Source organism: Camponotus vicinus, unplaced genomic scaffold (genome assembly GCF_025532165.1).
Source record: "Camponotus vicinus isolate PSW18456_S1 unplaced genomic scaffold, iyCamVici1.0 SCAF_1, whole genome shotgun sequence".
Classification (NCBI taxonomy): domain Eukaryota; kingdom Metazoa; phylum Arthropoda; class Insecta; order Hymenoptera; family Formicidae; genus Camponotus; species Camponotus vicinus.
In genome coordinates this window covers 25,524,579-25,551,836 of record NW_028141945.1, presented here as the reverse complement: position 1 = coordinate 25,551,836, position 27,258 = coordinate 25,524,579, and the positions used below count along the sequence as shown (strand labels likewise).

General features: G+C 35.0%; 3 protein-coding genes and 2 pseudogenes across 3 annotated transcripts; 1 reads left to right on the top strand and 4 right to left on the bottom strand.

Annotated features, from left to right (window-relative positions):
• Positions 1–5,642: 5,642 nt before the first annotated feature.
• On the top strand, positions 5,643–21,334 carry LOC145959852 (uncharacterized; annotated as a pseudogene).
• On the bottom strand, positions 13,643–16,088 carry LOC145974933 (uncharacterized; annotated as a pseudogene).
• Positions 21,335–22,742: 1,408 nt separating the features above from the next.
• Positions 22,743–24,955, bottom strand: LOC145959850 (uncharacterized). Its single transcript, XM_083079045.1, has 2 exons — positions 24,944–24,955; positions 22,743–24,804 (listed from the first exon to the last, which is right to left on the bottom strand). The coding sequence occupies exon 2, from the start codon at positions 24,770–24,772 to the stop codon at positions 23,108–23,110; it is 1,665 nt and encodes a 554-aa protein (XP_082935171.1). The 5' UTR covers positions 24,773–24,804; positions 24,944–24,955; the 3' UTR covers positions 22,743–23,107.
• On the bottom strand, positions 24,805–25,941 carry LOC145962343 (uncharacterized). The gene has a single exon (XM_083083421.1). The coding sequence runs from the start codon at positions 25,939–25,941 to the stop codon at positions 24,805–24,807; it is 1,137 nt and encodes a 378-aa protein (XP_082939547.1).
• Positions 25,942–25,968: 27 nt separating this feature from the next.
• Positions 25,969–26,565, bottom strand: LOC145962285 (uncharacterized). Its single transcript, XM_083083283.1, has one exon. It carries the CDS (start codon positions 26,563–26,565, stop codon positions 25,969–25,971), a length of 597 nt encoding a protein of 198 aa, XP_082939409.1.
• Between the last annotated feature and the right edge of the window lie 693 nt (positions 26,566–27,258).

The following is a 27,258-nucleotide window of genomic DNA, read 5'->3' as shown; positions in this document are numbered from 1 at the left end:
TTATTGCAGGGCACAAGACCCTGGTGCGCTATGGAAGGCGAGGGCGCTGGCGAGGCGAAGGAGTGCACGCGTGAATATGAGCGAGCGTATGTGAGAGGGTAACGTGGCGTCTGCCCGGCCACGCAGTTAGAACGCATGCATGAGGTGAGCGAGCACATGTGAGAGAGTAGCGTGGCGTCGGTCCGGCCACACAGTTTAAATGTATCTTTATCAAATAAAATATGTTCTCATTAAGTCCGAGTACATAACTATTGTCGCACGGCACCTTACATATATATATATATATATATATATATATATATATATATATATATATATATATATACAGGGTGATTCAAAATAACCCCTGTGTCCCTGAAATGACATATTCTTGAATCAATTCTAAGACGATTTTTCCTTCGGCAAAATTTCGTCCGAAGCTTAGTTTTTGAATTATTAAAGGAAGTAGTTAACGTATGACGGGTCGAATACAAGAGGCAGGCAAGGGTGGCGCGATTCACCGTCAGACGCGGGAGCTTACGCGGGGCGCCTGCTGCGATCAGCTGATCGCTATACACATACAGACACACATGCGAACACATACATTCTCTCTCTGTCTGTCTGTCTGTCTGTCTCTCTCTCTCTCTCTCTCTCTCTCTCTCTCTCTCTCTCTCTCATTCGCTCACTCACCTGTAAATGTTTTTTTTTTTTTTTTTTTACGAGAGAGGGGAAAATGCATTTTATGCATACCCACCGGTCGATCCAGTGAGTTATGTGGGACTCGAGTACCAAGTCGAATTACCAACTCGGTACTCCCTACCCACTAAAAACCCTTCTCTTTTCACGAATTTCCTTTAACACACTGTTCCTCTGACTTCCCGAGATCTGTTTTCACATAACGTCAAAAAATAGTTATTATTACCTTGTTCGATGACTTTTGATGTATTGCTGTAATTGCTTGAAGGAGAAATGAATTTTCCGATAGATCGTACGTTCTCAAATTTAACGTAGATATCACGTTGCAAAAGACAAGAAATCCACACTAAATTATTAACTGAAAGTTTTTCTTCTTTCATGAACTGTATTCTTTTATTAAACTTTAACATAATCACATTTATTTACTCACTCGATGAGACGAGAAATTTACTAATGACTCTATCACTAATCACTATTAATCACTGTCGAATAATAATTGATGGCGATTAAAAATCACTCGATGAAAGAAACACGCGCGGACACGTTACTACACGACGCGACGACGCGACGACGCGACAATGCGACGATAATTACGACTTGGCGACTGCAAGCAGTTTTTTGTCATGGTAGGTTGCGGTAGGTTAAGGTACTACTGGCGCTATCGAACGCGATCATGTGTTCGATTGAAGAATGCGGTAAACATAATAAACATTTAACATAATAATAATATTAATATGTTAAATGTTTATTATGTTTACCGCATTCTTCAATCGAACACATGATCGCGTTCGATAGCGCCAGTAATACCTTAACCTACCGCAACCTACCATGACAAAAAACTGCTTGCAGTCGCCAAGTCGTAATTATCGTTGCATTGTCGCGTCGTCGCGTCGTCGCGTCGTGTAGTAACGTATCCGCGCGTGTTTCTTTCATCGAGTGATTTTTAATTGCCAACAATTATTATTCGACAGTGATTAATAGTGATTAGTGATAGAGTCATTAGTAAATTTCTCGTCTCATCGAGTGAGTAAATAAATGTGATTATGTTAAAGTTTAATAAAAGAATACAGTTCATGAAAGAAGAAAAACTTTCAGTTAATAATTTAGTGTGGATTTCTTGTCTTTTGCAACGTGATATCTACGTTAAATTTGAGAACGTACGATCTATCGGAAAATTCATTTCTCCTTCAAGCAATTACAGCAATACATCAAAAGTCATCGAACAAGGTAATAATAACTATTTTTTGACGTTATGTGAAAACAGATCTCGGGAAGTCAGAGGAACAGTGTGTTAAAGGAAATTCGTGAAAAGAGAAGGGTTTTTAGTGGGTAGGGAGTACCGAGTTGGTAATTCGACTTGGTACTCGAGTCCCACATAACTCACTGGATCGACCGGTGGGTATGCATAAAATGCATTTTCCCCTCTCTCGTAAAAAAAAAAAAAAAAAACATTTACAGGTGAGTGAGCGAATGAGAGAGAGAGAGAGAGAGAGAGAGAGAGAGAGAGAGAGAGAGAGAGAGACAGACAGACAGACAGACAGAGAGAGAATGTATGTGTTCGCATGTGTGTCTGTATGTGTATAGCGATCAGCTGATCGCAGCAGGCGCCCCGCGTAAGCTCCCGCGTCTGACGGTGAATCGCGCCACCCTTGCCTGCCTCTTGTATTCGACCCGTCATACGTTAACTACTTCCTTTAATAATTCAAAAACTAAGCTTCGGACGAAATTTTGCCGAAGGAAAAATCGTCTTAGAATTGATTCAAGAATATGTCATTTCAGGGACACAGGGGTTATTTTGAATCACCCTGTATATACATGGTGTCAGGAAAATTTTGGTCCATATGAAGTAAGGAGGTAGATTGGCTCAAATTAAGAAGGAAGGACTTGTACTGTTTTGTGATATTCGCAATAATTAACGAAAAATTAAATAAAGAATATCGGCCAATCTGCGTGAGTAGAAGCACGCGGCGACGAGAGTCGTCCCACTGTAATCTTATACTAGGCGCGCGGCGAAGCGATGGGCGGATCGCTCTCCGAGACATGATGGTGGCGTGCGATATATCGCAATACCGCGCCGAAAAATGACACGTCCTTTTAGTGGCGAGAAAATGATGCGCTATCATTTCCACACCACCTTGCGGTAGATAGCATGGTGCGCTTTTTTTATAGTAGTTTCCTCCATAGGCCTATTCCACTCTCAATTTAAATATTTGTGAAAATTGTTCAAAATGCCGTTACTGTACGCTGAATGTATCGTAAATGTAAAAAATTGATGATGACAGTACCTTCACAAAAATTGATCCGTGGTTGAAAATCCCTCGATAAAATGTGTTACACACGTTGGTAATGATACGGACGTAATCCATTACACGTAAAGCGTGATGTACTGCGTGTCGCGAAAAACCAAATTCGTGTGTCACATGACGCACGCTAGTTCTAGGATTTTCATAAAATGCTTTCAGAATCCTTTCTTCATCTCGTACACGAAGACGCACTGCTGGACCGGTTATCCCGATATTATGCACGACACCCAGTTTCACATAATTATTGCACAACACGTAAAAACGTCCACTTGGTTTTCGCCCGGGAAATCATTCCACGTAATTTGCGGCCGCGCGATAAGTATTTTCTCCCGCTAGCCCGTATGCCACAATCATATCCGTATATTCCTGCAGAGTACACTTCATTTTCACTGTTAATTTACTACGCGAACACATGATTTTTACTAAAACTGTCTCAGCTGTCGCAGGCTGTTGCCAGAGTGCATACGCCAGCAGCATGCAACTACAGCTGAGAGGACATGTGAGTGTAATCATAATGCGCAGGCGCCGAGCTCACACGTACGCTTACATTCGCATGTCCGCTCAGCTGTAGTTGCGTGCTGCTGGCGTATGCACTCTGGCAACAGCCTGCGAGAGCTCAGACGATTTTAGTAAAAATCTTGTGTTCGCGTAGCAAATTAATAGTGAAAATGAAGTGTACTCTGCAGGAATATACGGATATGATTGTGGCATAGGGGCTAGCGGAAGAAAATACTTATCGCGCGGCCGTAATTTACGTGGAATGATTTTCCGGGCGTGCACGAAAGCCAAGAGAACGTACAGTTTTACGAGTTGTGCAATAATTATGTGAAACTGGGTATCGTACATAATATCGGGATAACCGGTCCAGCAGTGCGTCTTCGTGTACGAGATGAAGAAAGGATTCTTGAAGCATTTTATGAAAATCCTGGAACTAGCGTGCGTCATGTGGCATATGAATTTGGTTTTTCGCGATACGCGGTACATCACGCTTTACGTGTAATGGATTACGTCCGTATCATTACCAACGTGTGTAATTTTATCGAGGGATTTTCAACCACGGATCAATTTTTGTAAAGGTACTGTCATCATCAATTTTTTACATTTACAATACATTCAGCGTACAGTAACGGCATTTTGAACAATTTTCACAAATATTTAAATTGAGAGTGGAATAGGCCTATGGGAGAAACCACTATAAAAAAAGCGCACCATGCTATCTATCGCAAGGTGGTGTGGAAATGATAGCGCGTCATTTTCTCACCACTAAAAGGACGGGTCATTTTTCGGCGCGGTATTGCGATATATCGCACGCCACCATCATGTCTCGGAGAGCGATCCGCCCATCGCTTCGCCGCGCGCCTAGTATAAGATTACAGTGGGACGACTCTCGTCGCCGCGCGCTTCTACTCACGCAGATTGGCCGATATTCTTTATTTAATTTTTCGTTAATTATTGCGAATATCACAAAACAGTACAAGTCCTTCCTTCTTAATTTGAGCCAATCTACCTCCTTACTTCGTATGGGCTAAAATTTCACTGACACCCTGTATATATATATATATATATATTAATATATATATACAGGGTATATATATATACATATATATATATATATATTAATATATATATACAGGGTGTCCCATTTTAATGTCCCACCCCAAATAACTTTCTTATTTTTAATTTTAGAAAAAGATGTTTCAGACAAAAGTTGTATGGTTTCAAGGGGGACATAAGGTGGTGTCATTAGTTTGACCTTGAATAGTTGCTTCAAGGTCACGTAAAGGTCACCTTCAATTTTTTAAATGAAACCCCTTACTTTCTATTCCATATTCTTGTAGCTTATTTCGAGAGCTTTCCAAAACACTATAATAAAGTATTTCTTCATTGAGTACTTTCCGAGTTATGAGGCTTGAAATCATTTCTTAATTTTACATAAACCATAAAATATCTAGTAAAATATTCATTTTTCGATTATCTTACCTTAATACTTTTATGTACAAAATAATGAGAGGAATCAATTGGTGTAAAGAAAACACATAATTGTTTCGAAAGAAAAAATGTAATTTGCAATTAACAATTACATTTTTTTTTTCGAAACAATTATGTGTTTTCTTTACACCAATTGATTTCTCTCATTATTTTGTACATAAAAGTATTATGGTAAGATAATCGAAAAAAGAATATTTTACAAGATATTTTACGGTTTATGTAAAATTAAGAAATGATTTAAAGCCTCATAACTTGGAAAGTACTTAATGAAAACTAACTTAATTATAGTGTTTTGGAAAGCTCTCGAGCTGCAAGAATATGTAATAAAAAGTAGGCGATTCCATTTAAAAAATTGAAAGTGGCCTTCACGTGATCTTCAAGTAACTATTCAAGGTCAAATTAATGACACCACCTTATGTTCCCCTTGAAACCATACAACTTTTGTCTGAAACATCTTTTTCTAAAATTAAAAATAAGAAAGTTATTTAGGGTGGGACATTAAAATGGGACACCCTGTATATATGATATATATATATATATATATGTATATATATATATATATATATATGAGAGATATATATGAGTATATAAACGAAATCAGTGGTGCGAAAATAAATAATATCTGTTGCGAGCTGTTTTGTGAATCATTGAATTTTTTACGTTGAATTTTTTACGATGACTACGATAGCACATTTGCCAGATGAAATAATTGCTGCAATTTTGGAAAATAAGAACAGCATGGGGGATATCGTGAATCTTAAATCCACATGTAAGAGATTACAGCATATAACATTTAGCACCAAATTTTGGGAAAAGAAATTTTTTCAGAGGTATGATTTTAAGCATTCTTTTATTAAATTTTTTATATTTATTTCATATTTAGTCGATTTTCATCGCTCAACGGACCTTCGTGAAAATAATAGTGAAAAAGTAAAGTTAAAGTTGTTACATTGTTATCTTATTAATTTATATTGCGTTTGTTGCTTCGTTGATATTGAACTTCTGATGTTAAAATTTATTACGATCGTAGTAAATGATCAAAATTTAGTAAAGCCAAAATTTTAATACATCTAGAGGCTCGACAAGTCGTAATAAGTTTTATTAATCATTTCCAAGTTGCTCTATTGATAAAGATAGTTTACTGTTATTCGAAATATATGATTCATTGTTATCGTAGATTATAATTTCATCATTTCCTTGCATAGACTTTATTATTAAATCACAAGCATATTCTCTTTTTTATTATTGTTTTCAGTTATTGTGCACGCTAAATATGTATTTTAACTTGGATTATTTCAAATTATTAAAAATATATGTTTAAAAAAATAGTCTATGTGTTTAGTAATTTTTTTTATATTTTAAAAAATTACTTTATTATGTAATTGAAAAAAACTCTATTTTATAGCATGAAACACATATGAAACAAAATTAAATAAAAGTGCTGTCAGGATTTTTCATATTTTAATATTAAAATTTGTAATAATGCGATTACTCAATGTTTATTTATATTAATATCCATAAAGATATTTCTTTTACATTCATTTGTTTCAAGTGCTTTTTTATATTTCACTAGAACAATACAAAGCGCGCGCTTCGCGTGTTCCTTTTCATTATACATTTTTAAAGATATATGCACAAAATCATACATATATGTCACAAAATAATACCGATATAATTTTATTGCAATCACTGCAAAAGAACATCATGGCAACAAGATATCATGTCAACAATTTTTGAATTAAAATAAATCATATAATACAGACGTTTTACAAATATAATGATATCAAAAATAAAAGCATTTTATCAAACGATAAAATTGAAAATAATAATACGACAAGATAATGGCAGATCGTCATAATGTCGAATGTACTATAATCGAAACGTTTATATTATATTGTAATCGGGGAAATGTGAATCCGTTAGATCGATCTCAGGCACGAGCTATTATCGCGCGAAATACAATAAATGTTACTTATCTAGAGGCGATATGCGAATTCCCGTCTTCTGTTCGGTCTTTTCGGGCTGCTTCTGTCTCAAAACGAGACAAGGTGCCCTCGATCAAGACAAACGGTCGATACAATGATATTGTACTATATCTCATCAACTCTCTCGCATTTCCATTATCGCTTACAGGTCGGCTATCCTGACTTTTGGCCGTCCCTAGTCAAATATAAAACTAAAACCAACGCTTATCGCACACACAATTTATAAATAATGAATAATTAAAATAAAGTCATTAAATATTACATTTATGTACGCATATAAGGACGCATCTGATCTGACGCCAATATGCCCGTATACGGCCGCTGGGTCAATTGAAATCCGTCGATGTCGGCAACAACATAACGATCGCGATCTAACGCTTTCTTTACAACATATGGACCTTTAAACCTTGGCACCAACTTCTTATTAATTCCAGTCATTGTTTCGATATTACGAATCTCAACATAGTCGCCAACCTTATTATTACTCGGGGAAAACTCTATACACTTAAGACAGTTAAAAATATACTCTCGCACTTTCTCACGCATACGAGGGGACCAGTAGACTCGTATAATATTTTCGATTACTTTATCGATTCTTACACGACCGATATCGTCATGGCATGTCCGAATCACATTTGATAGAGCGGGGGACATAGAAAAGCAGCTTTTTATTTTTATCCTTCCTATACAGGGTGTCCCATTTTAAAAAACGCAATTGTTAATTGCAAATTACATATTTTTTCTTCGAAACAACTATGTGTTTTCTTTAGACCAATTGATTCCTCTCATTATTTTTTACATAAAAGTATTAAGGTAAGATAATCGAAAAATGAATATTTTACAAGATTTTTACGATTCATGTAAAATTAAGAAATGATTTCAAGCCTCATAACTCGGAAAGTACTTAATGACAACTAACTTAATTATAGTGTTTTGGAAAGCTCTCGAGATGAGCTGCAAGAATATGCAACAAAAAGTAGGCGGTTCCATTTAAAAAATTGAAGGTGACCTTCACGTAACCTTCATGTAACTATTCAAGATCAAATTAATGACACCATCTTATGTCCCCCTTGAAACCATACAACTTTTGTCTGAAACATTTTTGCTGAAAATGCTTCGTTGAAGAATTGTCGAAGTGTGTTTTTTAAAATGGGACACCCTATATACACAAGCCCGTCTCGTAATTCATAATATTTGACTTCGCCATTCTCAAGCTCGTTGCGGATCTTTAAAATTTCTTCATCGCGATCCTGACAAACGGACAGAGTTCTTTCCAATGTGCTGCCCTCGAGAACAAATATACCGTGGCATCGGTTAAGCTCGTCAACGTGACTCATCCGCTTACCTGGACGATGGACAATTTCATAATCATAATTTTGCAAAAATAGAGCCCAACGCGAAATTCGAGGATTCACGTCTCTTTTATTCAAAGTCAGACGGAAGCTATCGCAATCTGTAATAATTTTAAATTTTCGCCCCGCAAGATTTATGTGGAATCTTTTCAGCGCATACACAACAGCAAGACACTCTAATTCAAAGATATGGTACCGCGACTCGGCAGGTGTTGTTCGTTGACTCCAAAGTGAGATCGGACGCCAAGTATTATCGGTTTGTTTTTGCAATAGAATACCGCCAAAACCACTAGCGCTTGCATCGCAGTGTAATTCTGTTTCTGCTTGTGGTGAATAAATCGCAAGTACTGGTCTAGTAGCTAAATATCGCTCGAGTGTCTCAAACGTGGAACTTTCGACGGACTCGAATTTGAAAGCAGCGTTTTTCCTTATCACCTCATATAATGGCTTTGCCAATACCGAGAAGTTTCGAATAAATCGACGAAAATAACTCGCCAATCCAATAAATCCTTGTACATCCTTTACATTATTGACGGTATTGGCTAATTAAGAATAGATTCGATGTTCTCATCCTTCGGTTAAACACCATACGCAATATCCTAAATATTAGGTGTATAACTAAGTTCCCGCCGCTCATAATTAAATGGCTCCAGCTGCAAATGTAGTGAAGTTAGGCATTTATCAATAAAATTGAGCGGAATTCAACTTTTGCAAAAAAGTCATAGAAAACAAAGGATTATATTTTAATTAATATATTAATTCATTTTCTTATTGAAATAAATGCATTTTTCAAGTAAAAAAACGGCGGGAACTTAGTTATACACCTAATATTTTATTTCTGTTTGAGCGAAATAACATTTATCCAGCCGAAGTTGCAAGTGATGTTTACCTGCTACCTCAAAGACTTTAGATAAGATTTCAATGTGCTCATACATGTCCTTCGTTGCGATCAACAAGTCATCGAGATAAATCAATATTTTGTTTTCTCGGATTAATGCACCCACAGAAAAGATTTCTAAATTTAATGCTATTACACTTCAATCTATCATAAAATAGGATCGATATAGCGACAATCATGTTTTTTATTAAAAAAAGAATATTTTAATCTTGGAAAATGGAAAATTCTTAAATCTAGAATAAAATGATCCTGATTCTATCTACAAAAGACGACAGACGCATATCGGTTTCACGCAACTACTGGCGCTAATATCAAATTATTCTAAGTGCAAGAATATATGTATAGCTTAGATTTCTTTATATTATTCTTGTTTCCAGATTATAAAGACAATCTTATTTAATTCGAGAGAGAAAAATAAGAATTATTGTTTTAGTTTTAAAATTGTTTCACTTTTATACTACATAAGATTGTGACCGGATTAAATGTGTCAAGAATATTTTTCGTCTTGTTATCAGAAATCCTTTCTGAGAGGGCATTAAGCCCGAAAAACTGACATTTTCTTTCTTTAATAGTAATAAAGTTCGAGATTCGAATTCTCTTCTCCGCGCCAGTTTATTAGGACGCAAATCGAACATCAGCTCCATTTCCTTGAGCAGCTCCTCCATGTTCAATGTCAAATATTCGGCTCTCGAATAGAACCATGATAGCGCGCGCCCTTTTAATCGCGAGCTAATTAATATCCGCATCGAACTCTCGTCCAAATGGTAGGAATGTCTTAATAGCTGCAGTTGCTGTTGCTACCTCCAAAAAGCGTTAGCCGTTCCGTCAAACTCAGGCAGCAATCCTTTAATATTCTTAACGCTATCAGACGTTGGGATGATACCGTTGCTTGACGTCCGCTCTTCTCGCGCCCCGACGCGTTTAAGGCAATTTGTAAAGGCGCTCGAATCCCACTTCTGATAAACTGTAATCGGGGAAATGTGAATCCGTTAGATCGATCTCAGTCACGAGCTATTATCGCAGAATAAATGTTCGTTACTTGTCTAGAAGCGAAATGCGAATGCCCATCTTCTGTTCGGTCTTAGCGGGTTGCCCCTGTCTCAAGACGAGACAAGGTGCTCTCGATCAAAACAAAAGGACGATATAATGATATTATATCTCGTCAACTCTCTCGCATTTCCATTATCGCTTACACATTTATAAAAATATTATACATAGATTTTGAAAATCTCATGAAAATGCATTTTATTTTTACTAAGAAAACTTGTTTTTAAAAATAAATTTATTTTTTGTATGAAAAATATTTTGTATAATGTGTAAAATAGCATTATTATGTCATAGATATTATTGCAAATAAAGATTATTTAGCTGTTACTGCATTACAAAATCGATCACGTAGATTGCCAATTTCGAATTTAAAGGTGTCCTGTGCCAAATTGATCGAAATATTTGAAATTGTTATTAAAATAATTATAAGCTTTGTCAAGTAAGCCTGGAACTAAAGGGGTTAAAACCAAAGTAACATACAAAAACTTACCCCGATCGCATAACTCATATATTTTTATTAACATATTGATAATAATTTCTAATAATAATTTACAAATTTTAATTTCAGATATATAATTCGTGAATCTTGATTTTAAATATTTATAATATTCATTAATAAAAATTTATGAGTTATAATTCAGGTACGCCAAGTTTTTATATGTCACTTTAGTCTTAACTCGTTTAGTCCAGGGCCTAATTTCAAAACAATTTCAAATATTTCGATGAATTTAGCACAGAACACTTTTAAATTCAAAATTAGCAATCGATGGCGCATTAAAGGTTAGATAAAGTTATAATTTACTATTTGCAAGAAAATCTATAACATAATAGTGATATTTTATATATTATACAAAATATTTTTATTATACAAAAATTAAATTTACTTTAAAAACAAATCTCTCCTAACAAAAGTAAAATGCATTTTATGCTTTATTTCTCGATAGTAAGGATGTCTTCCGCAAGGTATATCGGGCCGATATCGGCCCCATTTTGTGCGTGGCACTTGAAAGTCACCGTGTGTGACAGTAGAAATGGGAGAAATTATTTTTTGACGAAGCTGGAATTTTTTTCGTTATCTGAAGGATGGTTTTTCGATAATAAGGGTATCTTTCGTAGAGCGTATTGAAATATTATGTTTTCTGTTGTGCTATATTGTACTATTCTACATATATATGATGTATTTTGTTATTTATATGTACTTTCTAAAAATCGCTCCAGGAACGTTCCAAACTTCAACTAGCTGATTTTTTCTTATCTTTATTAGAGGGAAAATCGATAGTAGAAAAGATCAAAAAGTAGAATTCAATTCTCGAATATATTCTTAAGTTAAATTGAATATTTAAATCGTAAAATTTATTTAACAAGATTAAACTATATTAATATTCGGATATTAATATTCATCTATGTCAGTTTTTTACATTGTGTGATTGAATATACATAATAAAATGTAAAAATGTCACGAACGGCCTCCGCGAGTTTGCCAGCCGAATCGGATAACCTCAATCGGGATCAGGTCTCGGGAGAACAGCAGTGAAAGAAAAAAATAATATCTTTCTAAATCTATAAATGAATAAAGTATTTGTATGTAAAAAAGATAAAGTTGTTTTCACTCCATATGAAAAGAAAAACGATATATATATAGAATGATATAAGAAACGATATAAGAAGATTGAATATAGATTTCAAAAAAATATTTGTTATATTCATAAATTCATAAATTAAAATTGAAAATTTTTATTGTAGAGTTTATACTGTACAAAGCCGAGCTGCGAATACGGACGTTAGTTTACTTGCATGGTTTTTCGCAGATCATTATATATTTCGTGATCATATATGATTCATTAGTTTATTTAATTTTTCTTATAATAATTATTAATTATAATAAATATAATATAATATTATAATAAATATAAGAATAATAAAATTAAGTGCCAAGAAACACGATACGATTACAACTCCAATAAGATAAATATGATCTCTCTCTCTCAGCGCATATATATAAATGACGATGAAAAAGGCAAAAAATTTCATTGAAAAAAATTTTCATTAAAATAAAATTGGAATAAGACCTTAAGGGGGTATTCTAGTCTACACAGAAAAAAGGACATTCTTGTTTTGAAAATATATTTAGTTTTAACATGGAAATCTTGAAATGAGATTATATTGCGTTAATTAAAAAAAAATATAATTGCTTGAATAATTGCTTACTTGAATGAAGCCATTTTATATAGTTTAATCAAGAAAAATATATTCTTATGATTTAAGATTTAATTTTCTTAAATGGAAAAGAAACAATGTTAGATAGAAAATAACATTTTTAAATCAAAGATTATAATTTTCTTAAAGTAAAATTAAATAATTATATATTCTTGAGATGACAATTACAATATTATAAGACTATAATATTGTTGAAATTTAAAATTATTAAATTCTTCTAAGAAGATTATAAATTATTGCGTATATACGAAACAATGAACGCGTTAGTTTAAATATATAAGTTTTGATTTTACACTTATTTTTTTCCTGTGTAGATTTCTATGCTATATTTGCGAATTTTTTTTTAAAAAAGTATAAGTTTTTTTGGGACAAGGATTTCTCCTATATATTTACCCATATTTAAAGTATGTCTCATAATTTTTTTATGAAAAAATAATTATTAATATGCGCAGTATAAAACATTGAATATACTCATGAAAAAAAAAGTTGGTCCACGGCTCGCACGATTCCGGCTGTTCTGCTTATCTGAAACAAAAAAACCAAAAAGATTCTTAATTAGTATGAATTTGGCTATCGCCCGTACCAGAATGAAAAAAAAATATTGAAAATTAAAAAAATGACATCATTTAGAAAATCAAGTTTCGATTTTTTCCATTTTTTCCTTCATTAAAGGGCTGTAAAAATAAAAAAAAAAAAGATTTCGACTTGATTCTGGTAGGGGCTATAGCCACACATATCCTGAAGATGTGTGCATAAGCCTGACTCAATTGATCAACTGGTTTTTGAGATATCATGCGAGCCAATTTGAAAAACATGGTTTCGAGAAAAACGCGTTTAAAGTTTTTCGTACTAACTACATAGAGATAATTTTACTTACAATCAATCAGCTAGTCCAGGACCATACAAGGGACCTTCCTCCTGCTCATAAAAGTCTTGCCGAGCTGCTCTCTCTTCCCTGCGACTTATTCTTTCGTCTTTGGCGAAGTCAGTCGAGCGGACGATACGAACTTCGTCCCGAGAGTTTGCATACATCTCTGCTTGTTGACCAATAGTCACCCCCATTATATTCATAATTTTTAAAATTGGCATAAATCCTTCATTGAAGATAACAACCGCCAGAAAAGTTGCTATCTCAACAATTTTTGCCCCAGAATGAAGATGTCTTGGGGCAAAAGTTCAAATCAATGAATTTAAAGATTCGTTATAAAGATTATTTTGCGTTTCCGCTCCTAAACAATGTTCTGGCAATTCATTCGATGACAAGTCCTCATAAATAGGCTTAATTACCTCCAATACTTCATCGGTAAGAGGCGGATTATCATGACGGAAGCTTGCAAGTGTATCTTCAGCTTTCGGCTTTACGCCACTTGCACCAGCTCCCTTTACCTGGAGTTTTGATGTTGCGGCTTATCATCAGTGGAGCTTTTGTGATGATATGTGGCCCATATTGCCTTCCTCATTTCCTCGATAGAGTCCGGATGTCTGCGAATAGCCAAGCCATAATACGTCGTGAGTTCACCAATAATTTTATCTGTTAAGGGGATCCTAAACTGAACGGCGAACTCTTACATGATTACAACGCCCTCATCTAATCCTCATCCCGTATCTCTCTCTCTGTCATGTTATTTATAAAGAAGATGCACTGCTTTTTCCACTCTACTTTACCGATATTTCAGGTACATGCGGACTAAAATTTTCGAAAGAATGCCATTTATTAATTAGGCAATTAAATTCAGTTTTTATAGTTCGACAATGTTCTACGGTGCAGTACACAATTGTGAAAGCTACAGTTTTATGCATAAAAGCTATAAAACTTTTATAAGAAGCTAATATTTGTACAAATTGACAGCTCTGACGCCATGTTGATTTTAGAAGTCGATAAATAAAAATGTAATTTTATACATATTTTCTTTCTCAATATAAAATCTCATACTGTATAGAGTTTTCACGTGTCCATTTGCGTACACTTCAATTCTGGAGAAAGATTTTTAATTCTACACAGGCAATAAAAAATGGCACACTTTCGAAAATTACGGCGTTTTTGTCGATAAAACAGACGACTTTAGGATCCCCTTAACTTCCCAGCACCTTCGCCGCAGATACCTTTGTTATTTTTTTTTGCATCGCGAAGTCTCGCGCCCATTCTCTTTTCCACATGACCGACGCACTCTTTCTTCACCACAGTGACTTCATCTTCATACGATTCGCATTTAAAATTCCGTTAAACGTTTTACTGTTCCCATCTCCGATGTATTTCACGTAAAGAACTCCGTGCTTCTCTTTCGATCTGGAAAACATTTCAGTTTCATACCACTCATTATATTCGTTAATATTGTCATCTTTTTTTTTATTCCACAAATTACACGCTTGGCAAAAGCTACTTTTAACCTCCGCGTCGACCATTTTTTTGGAATATTTTCCAATTAAAGTAGACATAGCAAATAAAGATGAAGATCCCCTTTTTTTCCATGTTTCGTCGCCGGAAACCGTTAAATGTGTTGCAACATTTCCAGCCGCTTCGTTCTTTGTCTTCTCATCTTCAATTGCTTGTTTTAAAATGCAACTGTAAACTGCAGATGTCGCTACGTAGATATTGTCAAGGCATGCATAATAAGTGTTTGCAGCCATGCCTTAGCAAATGTCCATCAAACCGCAAAATAAATTTAGGCCTTCTCGTCCAACACCTAAAAGCCGCAAAACAAAAACAATTCGACGGTTTATTTCGTATGCCTTGTTAATAAATGGCGATGAATCGATATATACTTCATTACAGTCGCACTTTACATAAATTTTGAATCCCAAATCTCGATTTGGCGTCTGGGAGAATTGAATTTGCTCTGGGAGAATTGAATTTTTTTTATTACTTTTGCAATTTTTGCAGATCACAAGAGATGCAATTGTAGAAAACACCGTGAAAAAATTCAAGATGCAATAACCAAATTCTTTTGAAATAGGAAAGTCGATCTCTTCCGAAGTTCGCAATTTTTTTGCCGACGTGCTCGTAAATTCCGAATCCTGCTCAGCTGTGTGTTGATTACCTCGAAAATGCCGTTTTCTTTGACGACTCGCAAAAGTTCGATTTAATTTTGTACCCTTTTTTATCCATTTTCAAGATTTTTAGCGTGTAAATGAACCAGTAACTTAGCTTAACTCGTTCGCTCGCCTTAACTTCCAAAGCCGCACTGTATATGTGTGATATTTTAAAGGCAACGGTTTTCCGACTCTAACCGAGCCTAACAGAGCCTAACCGAAATATAAATGCCAATACAGTGCTCTGCGCATTGTACACCGCGCGGTCTAAGCGTCGAGCGCAATCCGGAGACCACTCCCTTTCAGGTGCTATATCTTTGTTAATTTTGCGAGTCGGGCTAAATCCTCTTATAGGCATATTTTCCATACCCAATACTAGCGAAACATGCAAAAAACAAATCGATTTTTTTGACCCACTAGATTAGAATACCCCCTTAAAACTATACATCTCAAGAAGGGAAAAGAGATTGTTCAAAAATTCTTTCCAAAGAATTTGTCATACGTTGCCTGCTACTATGGTCTAACTTTTTTGACCAATCAGGACGGAGATGTCCCTTTTATTCTGATTGGTAAACCAAATGCCGTGAATCATTTCTAAAGGAAGTGCATCTTTAGTCTGAACCACGTGCAACCTCGAACGAAGTGCATGCGATAGACGCAATGTTACAAGTAGCAGTAAAATTTGTGCTCACATTCGTGATTAGTTATATATATATAAATATGTAAACGAAATTAGTGGTGTGAAAATAAATAATATCGGTTGCGAGCTATTTTGTGAATCATTGAATTTTTTACGATGACTACGATAACACATTTGTCAGATGAAATAATTGCTACAATTTTGGAAAATAAGAACATTAGCATGGAGGATATCGTAAATCTTAAATCCACATGCAAGAGGTTGCAGCATATAACATTTAACACCAAATTTTGGGAAAGAAGTTTTTTCAGAGGTATGATTTTAAGCATTCTTTTATTAAATTTTTCATATTTATTTTATATTTGGTCGATTTCCATCGCTCAACGAACCTTTGTGAAAGCAATAGTGAAATAGTAAAGTTAAAGTTATTACATTGTTATCTTATTAATTTATACTGCGTTTGTTGCTTCGTTGTATATTGAGCTTTTGATGTTACAATTCATGTCGATCGTAATAAAGGTTCAAAATTTAGTAAAGCCAAAATTTAGTAAAGCCAAAATTTTACGTCTATAGGCTCTACAAGTCGTAATAAGTTTTATTAATCATTTCCAATCATTTCCATCATTTGTTCTATTGATAAAGATAGTTTATTATTATTTGAAATATATGACTCATTGTTATCGTAGATTATAATTTCATCGTTTCCTTGCATAGACTTTATTATTAAATTATAAGCATATCTCTTTTTTTATTATTGTTTTCAGTTACGGCACGCTAAAAATGTATTTTGACTTGGATTATTTTAAATTATTAAAAATATATGTTTAAAAATATAATCTATGTACTTATGTGTTTAGTAAATTTTTTTAATATTTAAAAAAATTATTTTATCATGTATTGAAAAAAAATCTATTTTATAGCGTAAAACACATATGAAACAAAATTAAATAAAAGTGCTGTCACGATTTTTCATATTTTAATATTAAAATTGGTAATAATGCGATTACTTAATATTTATCTATATTAATATTCGTAAAGATATTTCTTTTATATTCATTTGTTTCAAGTTTATTTATATTTCAATATTTATTTATATAATAATCTCTAATTAATTTTCATAAATTGAATATTTTGGAGCGGAACTCATAATATAAGAGAATTTTATTCTTGAAATTTTCTGTTCACTTTATGGTTTTTACAATGTTATAAAACCTAATCATATGCAATCAGTTTTATCTATTTGTAGATTGTAAAAATTAAGTACTATTTTATTCTAAAATATTTTATCAGGTTTTATTTTTGGCATGCGTAGACTTAAATATCTCTATACAATTATTTTCAACTTGATTTCTCATTCAAACACGATATAAAATTAAATTAAATTAAATTAAATAATACGAGATTTTATCGCAGCAGATGCATCTTGATATTACAATCTGATAATTACGCAGATATAGAGAGTCATTTCCGATTTCAATAATTTTCACATATGTTGTCAAAATCAATCTGAGTAATTTTATAAAGATTTTAGCCCGCGCTAGTTGTTTATTAAGTTATCAACAAAAAGGGTTTACTGAATAGAATATAATTTTACGTCATACAACGGTTATATAACGTAATTCAGACCAAATTGTAACTTTAAGTCAGAAATAAGTTTGAATCAGTTTTATATCTTCCTGGAGTTTCACCGTAAACGAGGGAGAGAGCAGAACCCACGGTGTTGAACCTGTGTGAAGTTAGCCCCGCACTTTTCGAATTTTGAATTTTTATTGATTGTGCTGTATTGTGCTACGTTTGTGCTAATGTGTGCAGCAACCCGCAACTCAATAACTTGAATCATATTCGAGAAAATTAAAAAAAAAAAAAATTACTAGCCCCGCACTTTGTCTTAATTGAGTTCAATTTTTTTAATAAATTGGTATAAGTTTGTGCCGTATTGTGCCGTTAAGCAAACTTTGTTATCTTATTCCATTTAGCTAAAAAAAATTCGTAAAGTTAAAAACAATGATAATACATAAATCATTTTATATAGCATTAATTGAATTTCTATAAATTGTATTATATTGTCCTCATAATTAGAAAGGATAAACAGATAAAAAAATATAGGTAATTATAAAGTTTGATTAAATATTTAATAAAAAGGGGTGGGAATGAAAAAAATTTAATATTTCTTATTTTTTTCTCTTGTGCCAGATTGTGCTCGACGAGTACAACTTTTCCTAATGACAAAATGTGGTCAGAGCATTAGTTTTTGTTGTGCAACAAAAATTAGAAACGGATTTTTAGGAATATAAAACCTTACATTCTTGTATTTTTCGAACTATAACTATATTATTGTTGTATTATTTATTATTATGACTATGCAAATAAATAAATTTTTTTATATAAATAATATAACATAATGCGAGAGTAAATAATCTTCTGCGTAATCATATAATTATGATTATATAATATTTTTATTACAATCATTCTTGGCTACACAGCAAATATATAAACTTCTATGATTGCAGAAATACTATATAATCATAATTATATGGTTACGGCGGAAGATTATATACTCCCGTATTATGTTATATTACTTATGTAAAAAAATTTATTTACTTGTAGCGTAGTCATAATAATAAATAATACAACAATAATATAACATAATGAGAGAAAGAATCTTACAAGCGTTATTCCTGATTAAAAATCGAGTCGAAAAGGCCTGAACCATTTTTTTTCTATAATGCTTAATAAAGCGGTAATTATTAAATAAAATTGCGCCAATAAGCCACCGACCTTTATCCTCCTTGTTGAAATTTTCTTTAAGGAAACGCTTTTAACGGAAGAAATATGATTTTTAATACAAAATAAAGTTTTTCACATTATTACGACGCATAAGAATATTGCACGATAGCGATATGACATAGCACCGTAGCGGCGGAGCGCTCACGCACACTACCAGGCGCGCGGCTCATTGACGTGCACCCGTCTAAAGGTCGGTGCTTATTGGCGCACTTTATTCAATAATTACCGCTTTATTAAGCATTATAGAAAAAAATGGTTAGGTCTTCAGGACTTTTCAACTCGATTTATAATCAGAAATAACGCTATTTGCTCCGTGGGCGCTTTTTCAGTTACACCCTGTATATGTATATGGTGCTCGGAAATTATTAAATTAAATATTATTAATATTTTAGATAAAAGTTGAAAGATTCAGAAGGGGACCATTTGATAGTGACATTGATTTGACCTTGAGTGAACGTGCCAAGATCATATGGATTCAATTTTGTTTCTTGAAAATCCTACGGGGACCAGAAAACTCGCTAAATAACCTTGCCCTCTACTTTTCATTTCATATTCTTGTAGCTTATCTCGAGAGCTTTCCAAAACACTATAATAAAATATTTTTTGTTAAATACTTCCCGAATTATGAGGCTTGAAATAATTTTTTAATTTTACGTAAACCATAAAATATCTCGTAAAATATTCATTATTCGATTATCTTATTTCAATACTTATGCACAAAATAATGAGAGGAATCAATTAGTGCAAAGAAAACATAATTGTTAATTTCCAATTATATATATTTTCTTAAAAACAATTATGTCTTTTCTTTACACCAATTGATTTCTCACATTATTTTGTGCATAAAAGTATTGAGGTGAGATAATAAAAAAATTAATATTTTACGAGATATTTTATGCTTTATATAAAATTAAGAAATTATTTCAAGTCTCATAACTTGAAAAATACTTAACAAAAAATATTTTGTTATAGTGTTTTGGGAAGAACTCTCGATATAAGTGCAAGAATATGTAATAAAAAATATGGAGTTCCATTTAATAAAACAAAGTTTAATTTCATATGACCTTGGCACGTTCACTCAAGGTCAAACCAATGTCACCATCAGATGTCCCCCGAACCCTACAACTTTTGTCTAAAATATTTTTGAATCCGACCACTTTCTGCGATGTTAATCGGGATGCACAATTAAAATAAGACACCCTGTATATATATAATTAAAAAATATAATATGTGTTTAATTTGAAAAATAAATATTTCCTATATTTATTGCTGATTTGTTGATTAACATATTTTTGAAGAATATTCTTTTCAATTTTAGATTTCCCTTGTCGAAAATAATACATAACAAAAGAAATTAAAGAAAATTTTTAACCATTTAGAAGCAGGTGTAAAATGTGCCGAAGAACTACGCCATTTTGTGTACTAATGTTTTATAATAACTTACCGGATATCAAAGAAATGGAATTGAATAAATTTCTGCGTTCCATAGTTTAACATTCTACAATTTATCGTTTCATTTTGGATGATATAAATAAAAGTATTTCTGTATAATTATCATGGTAAAATTTAATAACCAAATTGCCACTAACATTATAATTTAATGTAAATATTGTACAATTAATATGTAAATTTTTTTTTCAGGCACGACTCCAATTTGACAGTTAAATATTATTTCGGCCTAATTTATCATTGGTTAAAACAGTCGGTTAGCATATACAAGCAAACCAAATTTATGTACATGCCAAAGGAAGAGCAACTTTTAGAAAAGCAAATTACTATTATCACACAATATTTTCAACCACAAGTATCTCACTCAAATGTTGATACATGGTTAAATGATTGTTAAATCTTCGTTCGACGTGCCCCGCAAGAATCGTAGTTTATACACGTGAAAAAGATTTACCCAAGTGGCAAAAGTTTTACGTTTTGGACCACTTATTTTTGCGTTTTCTTCTAAGGAAAATGTAGGTGAAAACAGTGAATTGAGTTGCATTTCAATAATTAGTTTTATTCAAAGACTTGGTTAACATGCGACAGACTGCTTTTTCTTTTCAACCGCACAACGGGGCCACTTAGACCTTCCAAAAGGGACGACCGGGCCGCTCTGACCCCGAAAAGGGCATGCACTGTAGATACAATACAGTAAAAAGAAACAGATCTCATAAAATACATAACGAAAGAAAACAAACTTCGGAGCTGGGCCTTAATAATAATATTGCAAGAAGTGCTATCCCGCCTTAAAAATAAATATCCTACACATTCAGTATTCTCGACGTCTTCTGAGCAATTTACTTTATGGAGAAATAACAATATCAACGATGACTTCTGGAGTTTGACAGAAGCCAAACAGATTATATATATTCTTGATGAAATTATGTTTTCTAATTTTATTGTTCATCAAGTATATCAATTATTGGTAACATTAGATGTCGAAAAAAAATTTATAAATACTGTAAGTTAGTTTTTTATTATATTAAATTATAATTTTTACATATTAATTTGTGGGTGATCTCGGGATGCAAGGAATTAACGCTTCTAAATTAAATAACTCTGAATTTATTTTGATCTATAACTTGAGCGTCTTGTATATTGTATGTGGTCACGTGTGTATTGTCTGAGGGCGTGATGTGAGCTATCGATAGGTGCGAGATAGATTCTCTTAAGACTTGATATTCACTCTCCGAAAGCGGGATACCGAATGATTCCTGGAAAACCAGGATTCAGCATACATGATGCGGGAGAAAGTTTTTATAATCGGAAAGATTCTTGGAGGGACGAGTGACCGTTGTGTAAGAAAAGCCGTGTGTTTGCCATATGTTAATCGGCGATGTAAGGGATCGATGGAAGGCTGCGTAACATGCAAGGGTTGTAAACTTTTACAAAAGTGAAAGCGGATGTCGGATGCGTGCATGCCGGGATTAGAATTTATATAATATACGTGAGTAAATATGTACGTGTGTGTGTAACAGAGGCGGAGTAGGAGACAATCGTCCCTACAAATCCCTACAAATTTATAACTTTATTATGCATCGTGCAAACTATGCGTTTTATATCTTATAAATGTTCAATATAATTTTTTTCTAATAAAATTTGATGATATAGACTTCAGAACATTACAAAGGATGTCTATTGTCTATTATATATCACAGCGTAGCTAGAAGACTTGGTGTATGTTGCTTTCTGAGTTATAAGTATGACTTTGTAATGGCAATCATACGGAAACCAAATTAGTTGGTAACAATTTCAGCTGCAGAGCTTTTCTACCTATCTGATATATATATACATATGCAAATAATTATTTTTTAATATTTTCAGTTATACAGAAGGTTATCAACCGATCTGAGTGCTTCGAATTACGTTTTCTTGTATCTCGCACCATGAACGGTCCGCAATAATCAATTCCGCAATGCAGGAATGGTCTTGAGGGAGATACTCTCGGTAATGGAAGGTTTCCCATGATTGCTGATTTAGGAATTGGCGCTGTGCGGAAGCATCTTACACAATCTCGTATAACTTGTCTTACAGCACTCCTTCCAGCTATTGGCCAAAACCGTTGTCGCAAAGAAGCTAACGTTGACTGTGGTCCTGTATGAAGCAATCTTTGATGCTCACTTGCTATTAACATTTTTGTAAAATTATGTTTCGAAGGCAACACAATAGGATACTTTGTTGAATATGGTAATTTAGAGTGTGATAATCTGCCTCCAACTCGAATAATACCATCATTATCCAAAAATGGCGATAAACCAATAAGCTTGCTGTTGCGGGGCACTGAATCGCCCTTCTGTAATGCCCTTATTTTGAGTGAGAATGCGGATTTTTGAACGATTTTCGACAGTTGTGTGGTCGCTCGACATAATTCTTGAGCGGTGAGAGGACCAATCTGTCGTTCTTGCTTAACCCTTCTGGCGTTCTCTATGAAACGTAAAGCATATGCCATAGATCGGATTAAGTGAGTTGCACTGGACATAGTGTAAAAAATGCTCCACTCCTGCGACCTGTTTATTGCAATTAAAGTACCCTTGCGAGCTTCTGGAAGATTTTCCGGTATAGACACGAGAGCTGATTCCGCTTTCCAGTCTGCAATTCCACATTTGAGCCACTGCGGCCCATTCCACCAGAGATCTAATTGGATCAATTGAGAAGGTGAGATTCCTCGAGATATTGCGTCAGCAGGATTCTCCTTAGAATTTACATGCCTCCACGATGATGCATCTGTTAGTTCTTGGACTTGTCCGACACGATTTGCCACAAAAGTTCCAACGTTTTGCGTCTGCTTGTATCCATCCCAGTGTGATCATGGAATCTGTCCAATAATAAATGTTGTCAAATTTAATGCTAAGAATCTGTAAAATTCTGTGAGTTAGTTGGGCAAGCAAGTGCGCCGCACAAAGCTCCAATCTTGGAAGAGTGACTGCCTTAGCTGGGGCAACACGTGATTTTACACAGAGTAGACGTACTTCTTTATGACCATCGGAACCTGTTGTTCTAATGTATACTACGGCTCCGTAAGCATCCATACTAGCATCACAGAATCCATGCATTTCGACAGTGTGAGGCGATGACTGCATTATGACCTTTCTAGGTATTCTTAGCGTGATTAAAAGAGCCAATTGAGCCTCGTAATTGCGCCATCTTGTCTCAATTTCCACAGGTACTGTTTCGTCCCAATCAAGTTTGAGTAACCAAAGCTTCTGTATTAAAATTTTTGCGACTATGATGACTGGTCCGAGCAATCCAAGGGGATCAAAAATTCGAGCAACACTCGATAGAATAGTCCTTTTCGTTACTGTGTTGTAAGGTGTTGATTGCTTCACTTGGTATTGCAAGGTGTCGTTGACCGAATGCCACTGTAATCCCAGAGTTGATAGATGCTCACTCTTGCTTAAGGTTAAGACTGATTGCTCTGATGCTGAATCCGGAATATTCTGAAGCAATTCCTGACAATTCGATGCCCATTTTCTCAATTGGAATCCGCCCTTGGCTAGTATAGCCATCACTTCATCACGGATCTTGAGTGCTAAGTCTAAATCGTTTGCACCAGTTAACAGATCGTCAACATAAAAGTCTGACAATACTGCTGCAGCTCCCAATGGGAAATTTAATCTCTCTATGTGTGCTAATTCTTGCAATGCTCGTATCGATAAGAACGATGCCGATGCGGTGCCATATGTGACCGTTTTGAGCTCAAATGCCCTTATTTCTTCCTCTGGATTTGTTCTCCAAAGAATACGCTGATATCGAGTTTGAGATTGCTCAACACGAACTTGCCTATACATCTTCTCTATATCGGCCGTCACAACGTATTGCCAACAACGAAATCGGAAAATTATGTCTAAGAGATCTTGCTGCAAAGTTGGCCCTACCATGAGTGCATCATTGAGCGAAATTCCAGTTGTGGTTTTGCAAGATGCATCAAAAACGACACGCAATTTAGTAATTGAACTCGCTTCTTTAATGACAGAATGATGCGGTAAGTAATAACCTGTTGTCGATGAGTCATGCTTTTCAACCGACTCCATATGTCCCAATCGTTGGTATTCGTCGAGAAATTCAGTGTATTGATTTCGTAACGTTGGATTTTTATTCAGCTTCCGTTCCAACGCGTAAAATCGACGCAATGCTATATCTTTAGATTCACCAAGTTGCTCGATTATATCCCTTCTAAACGGAAGTTGCACGATGAATCGTCCTTCGTCGTCACGACGATGTGTTTCCACAAAGTGCTGTTCACAGAGTTTCTCTTCAGCTGTAAGAGTAATTCGTTTAGGACATTGTTCCTGCTCCCAGAATCTTGTGAGGCTTGCGTCAAGTTGTTGGTTTGTAATGAGGTTGCAATGTGTCGGCATTCGCTTCTGTCTCGTGGATTCACTTGAGCCACCTAACCGAAAAGCGTTTTTTGGAGAACTGGACGCTCAGATGTGGCCTTAATTTGTCCGACACACAAACTTTCCCAGAACATTGTAGCTCCAATAAGCATGTCAATGTCATCTGAAATATGGAATTTGGGATCCGCTAACCTTAGATTTTGCGGAATATCTAAGCTTAATTTGTTGCATAATACCGATGGAAGCCTGTCTGTGATACGCTTCAATATGAGGCAATCCGCTTCCCTGCGAAATGAATAATGTCTTGAATTAATCGTGACCTTTGTGATATTTCGGGCGAGACTCATTGCTTGATTTACTCCCACAATAGGAATGTTTACAGTGTGGCACGGTAATCTCAATTTCTTCGCCAATGTTTCCGTTATCAAATTGGATTGGGAACCAGGATCAAGAAGGGCACGGCATGAATGAGCATTCCCGTCTACGTCTAACACCTGAATGATCGCAGTCGATAGCCATACTTGACCATTGTGGTCCTCAGGACGAATTGCACTCGTGACTATTGAAAATTGAGCTATTGCTTCTCCTTGCTTGGACTCCTTTTGCAATTCGCCTTGATCCTCAGATGATGCGAAATGTAGCAACGTGTTATGCCGCTTACCACAAGTTTTACATCCACGCGAAGAACAATTTTTAGCCTGATGCGATGTGGATCTCAAACAATTCAAACATAATTTGCTGTCTCTAACAGCCTTTGATCTGTCCTGAACGCTCATTTTTAATAACGTGTCACACATGAATACAAAATGCTCACCTTTACAAATAGGACATTTTTTGCCTTGGACCGCAGCGTTTGCAGAAACTGATCTCACTTGGCGTTGTTTGCTTGCAATGACTGACGTGCTTGACGGTAGCGCCTTTCTTTGAATTATTTCTAGCGTATGGCACCTATGTTCCAAAAAGTCTATTAACTCCTGAAGTGTCGGAATGTTCGGTTCCTTCAAACTGTTTTCCCATTCTCGATTAGTAACTACATCGAGTTTACTCGTGATCAAATACACAAGAAGATCATCCCATTCGCCTGTGGAACGGCCGAGAGCTCGCAGGGCACGTTTATGTTTTAGAGTACCGTCGATGAGAGATCGTAGAGATGAATGATTTTCCTTTGACACTGTGGGCAACTCAAACATCGCCTTTATATGTTTTTGAACAATTAGTCATTTATTGTCATATCTTTGGCGCAGCATCTGCCATGCTTCTAAGTAATTGTCCGCAGAAACCTCTAGAGATTGTATAACATCGGCGGCCTCACCTCGGAGCGATGATCTCAAATAATGGAATTTTTGAATGCTTGGAATGGCTTCCACATCATGTATGAGTGACTGGAAAGTATCGTGGAATGGATACCATTCTTCATATCCTCCTGAAAAAGTCGGCAATTCAATTTTCGGCAATCGCAAATTATTATTAACTTCATGTCGATGCGCTCGCTCATCTTCTCGTGTCGGCGCGACAACTTCGGCGGGCGTGCGAGATAATATAAGTTCGTCAAATCGCGAAATAATATCAAAATATGCATCCTCGAAAAGTTTTCTTTCTTCGTGCATGACCTCCTCATCTGTCGCGAGATCTATCGTTGTTTGGACTTTATCGAGCTCATCCCATGTTGCTTCTATCTTTTGTTTACGTTGATGTATTTGTGATAAGATAGCGGTGATTGCATCGTCAGAATTGAGAAATGTGCGAGCTCGCGTGAGAGCACTCTTAATCGCCCCGCGTTTTATTCTAGCCTTCTTTAATTCGGCTTCCGCCATTACAACGAAACAATAGTTTTTTTTTGAGATGTAATAAAGACGAGAATATGACGTGACTCACCAGAATGTCCACAAGAAAGAAAAGATGGCCGTCGTATCGTCGTCAAGGACGAAAATATGATGCGACTCACCAATATGTCCGCAAGGAAAAAATGGCCGTCGACGATCGTCGTTATGCCGTCGAGAATCATCGATACTTGTGCTGATTCACAATGCTTGTGTTACGTAGCCTTGCTACTCGGTCTGCTGCTGTGGATAATACTTCTGCTGTAACGCCTATGCCACAGATATTCACAGACACGCTCCGTGATTCTCAAGAAGAAAATGCCGTTTGTGTTGATATTTCTGAATATTTGCCAATATTCGTCAAATTATTCGATAATGTATCCGGTACGATCCGGCTCGAAGGACTATGTTCCATGTATGGGTGAAATGGCTGTGTTTACAATAAATCACGAGCCCACTTTCTTGTTGGTTTGATATGCATATTTATTTCTAATTAATTAACAAAGAAACAGTCTTGTTTGCTCTACGCCATGAGGCCGACTGACTAGGCGACATAACTGCCACCACGCAGGGGCAGTCAAAAACAAAAGGTAGTGAGCGCGGTCAGTGCTTCGTGCCCCTGATAGTTGATTTTTGATCGGCAGCTAGGCATGAATACTGCATAAGAGAGGATCAAACAAATAGGTA

What these genes read in the sequence shown, in the direction of transcription:
- LOC145959850 (XM_083079045.1), bottom strand. Translation starts at nt 24,772, where the DNA reads ATGCCGACACATTGCAACCTCATTACAAACCAACAACTTGACGCAAGC.
- LOC145962343 (XM_083083421.1), bottom strand. Translation starts at nt 25,941, where the DNA reads ATGTTTGAGTTGCCCACAGTGTCAAAGGAAAATCATTCATCTCTACGA.
- LOC145962285 (XM_083083283.1), bottom strand. Translation starts at nt 26,565, where the DNA reads ATGGCGGAAGCCGAATTAAAGAAGGCTAGAATAAAACGCGGGGCGATT.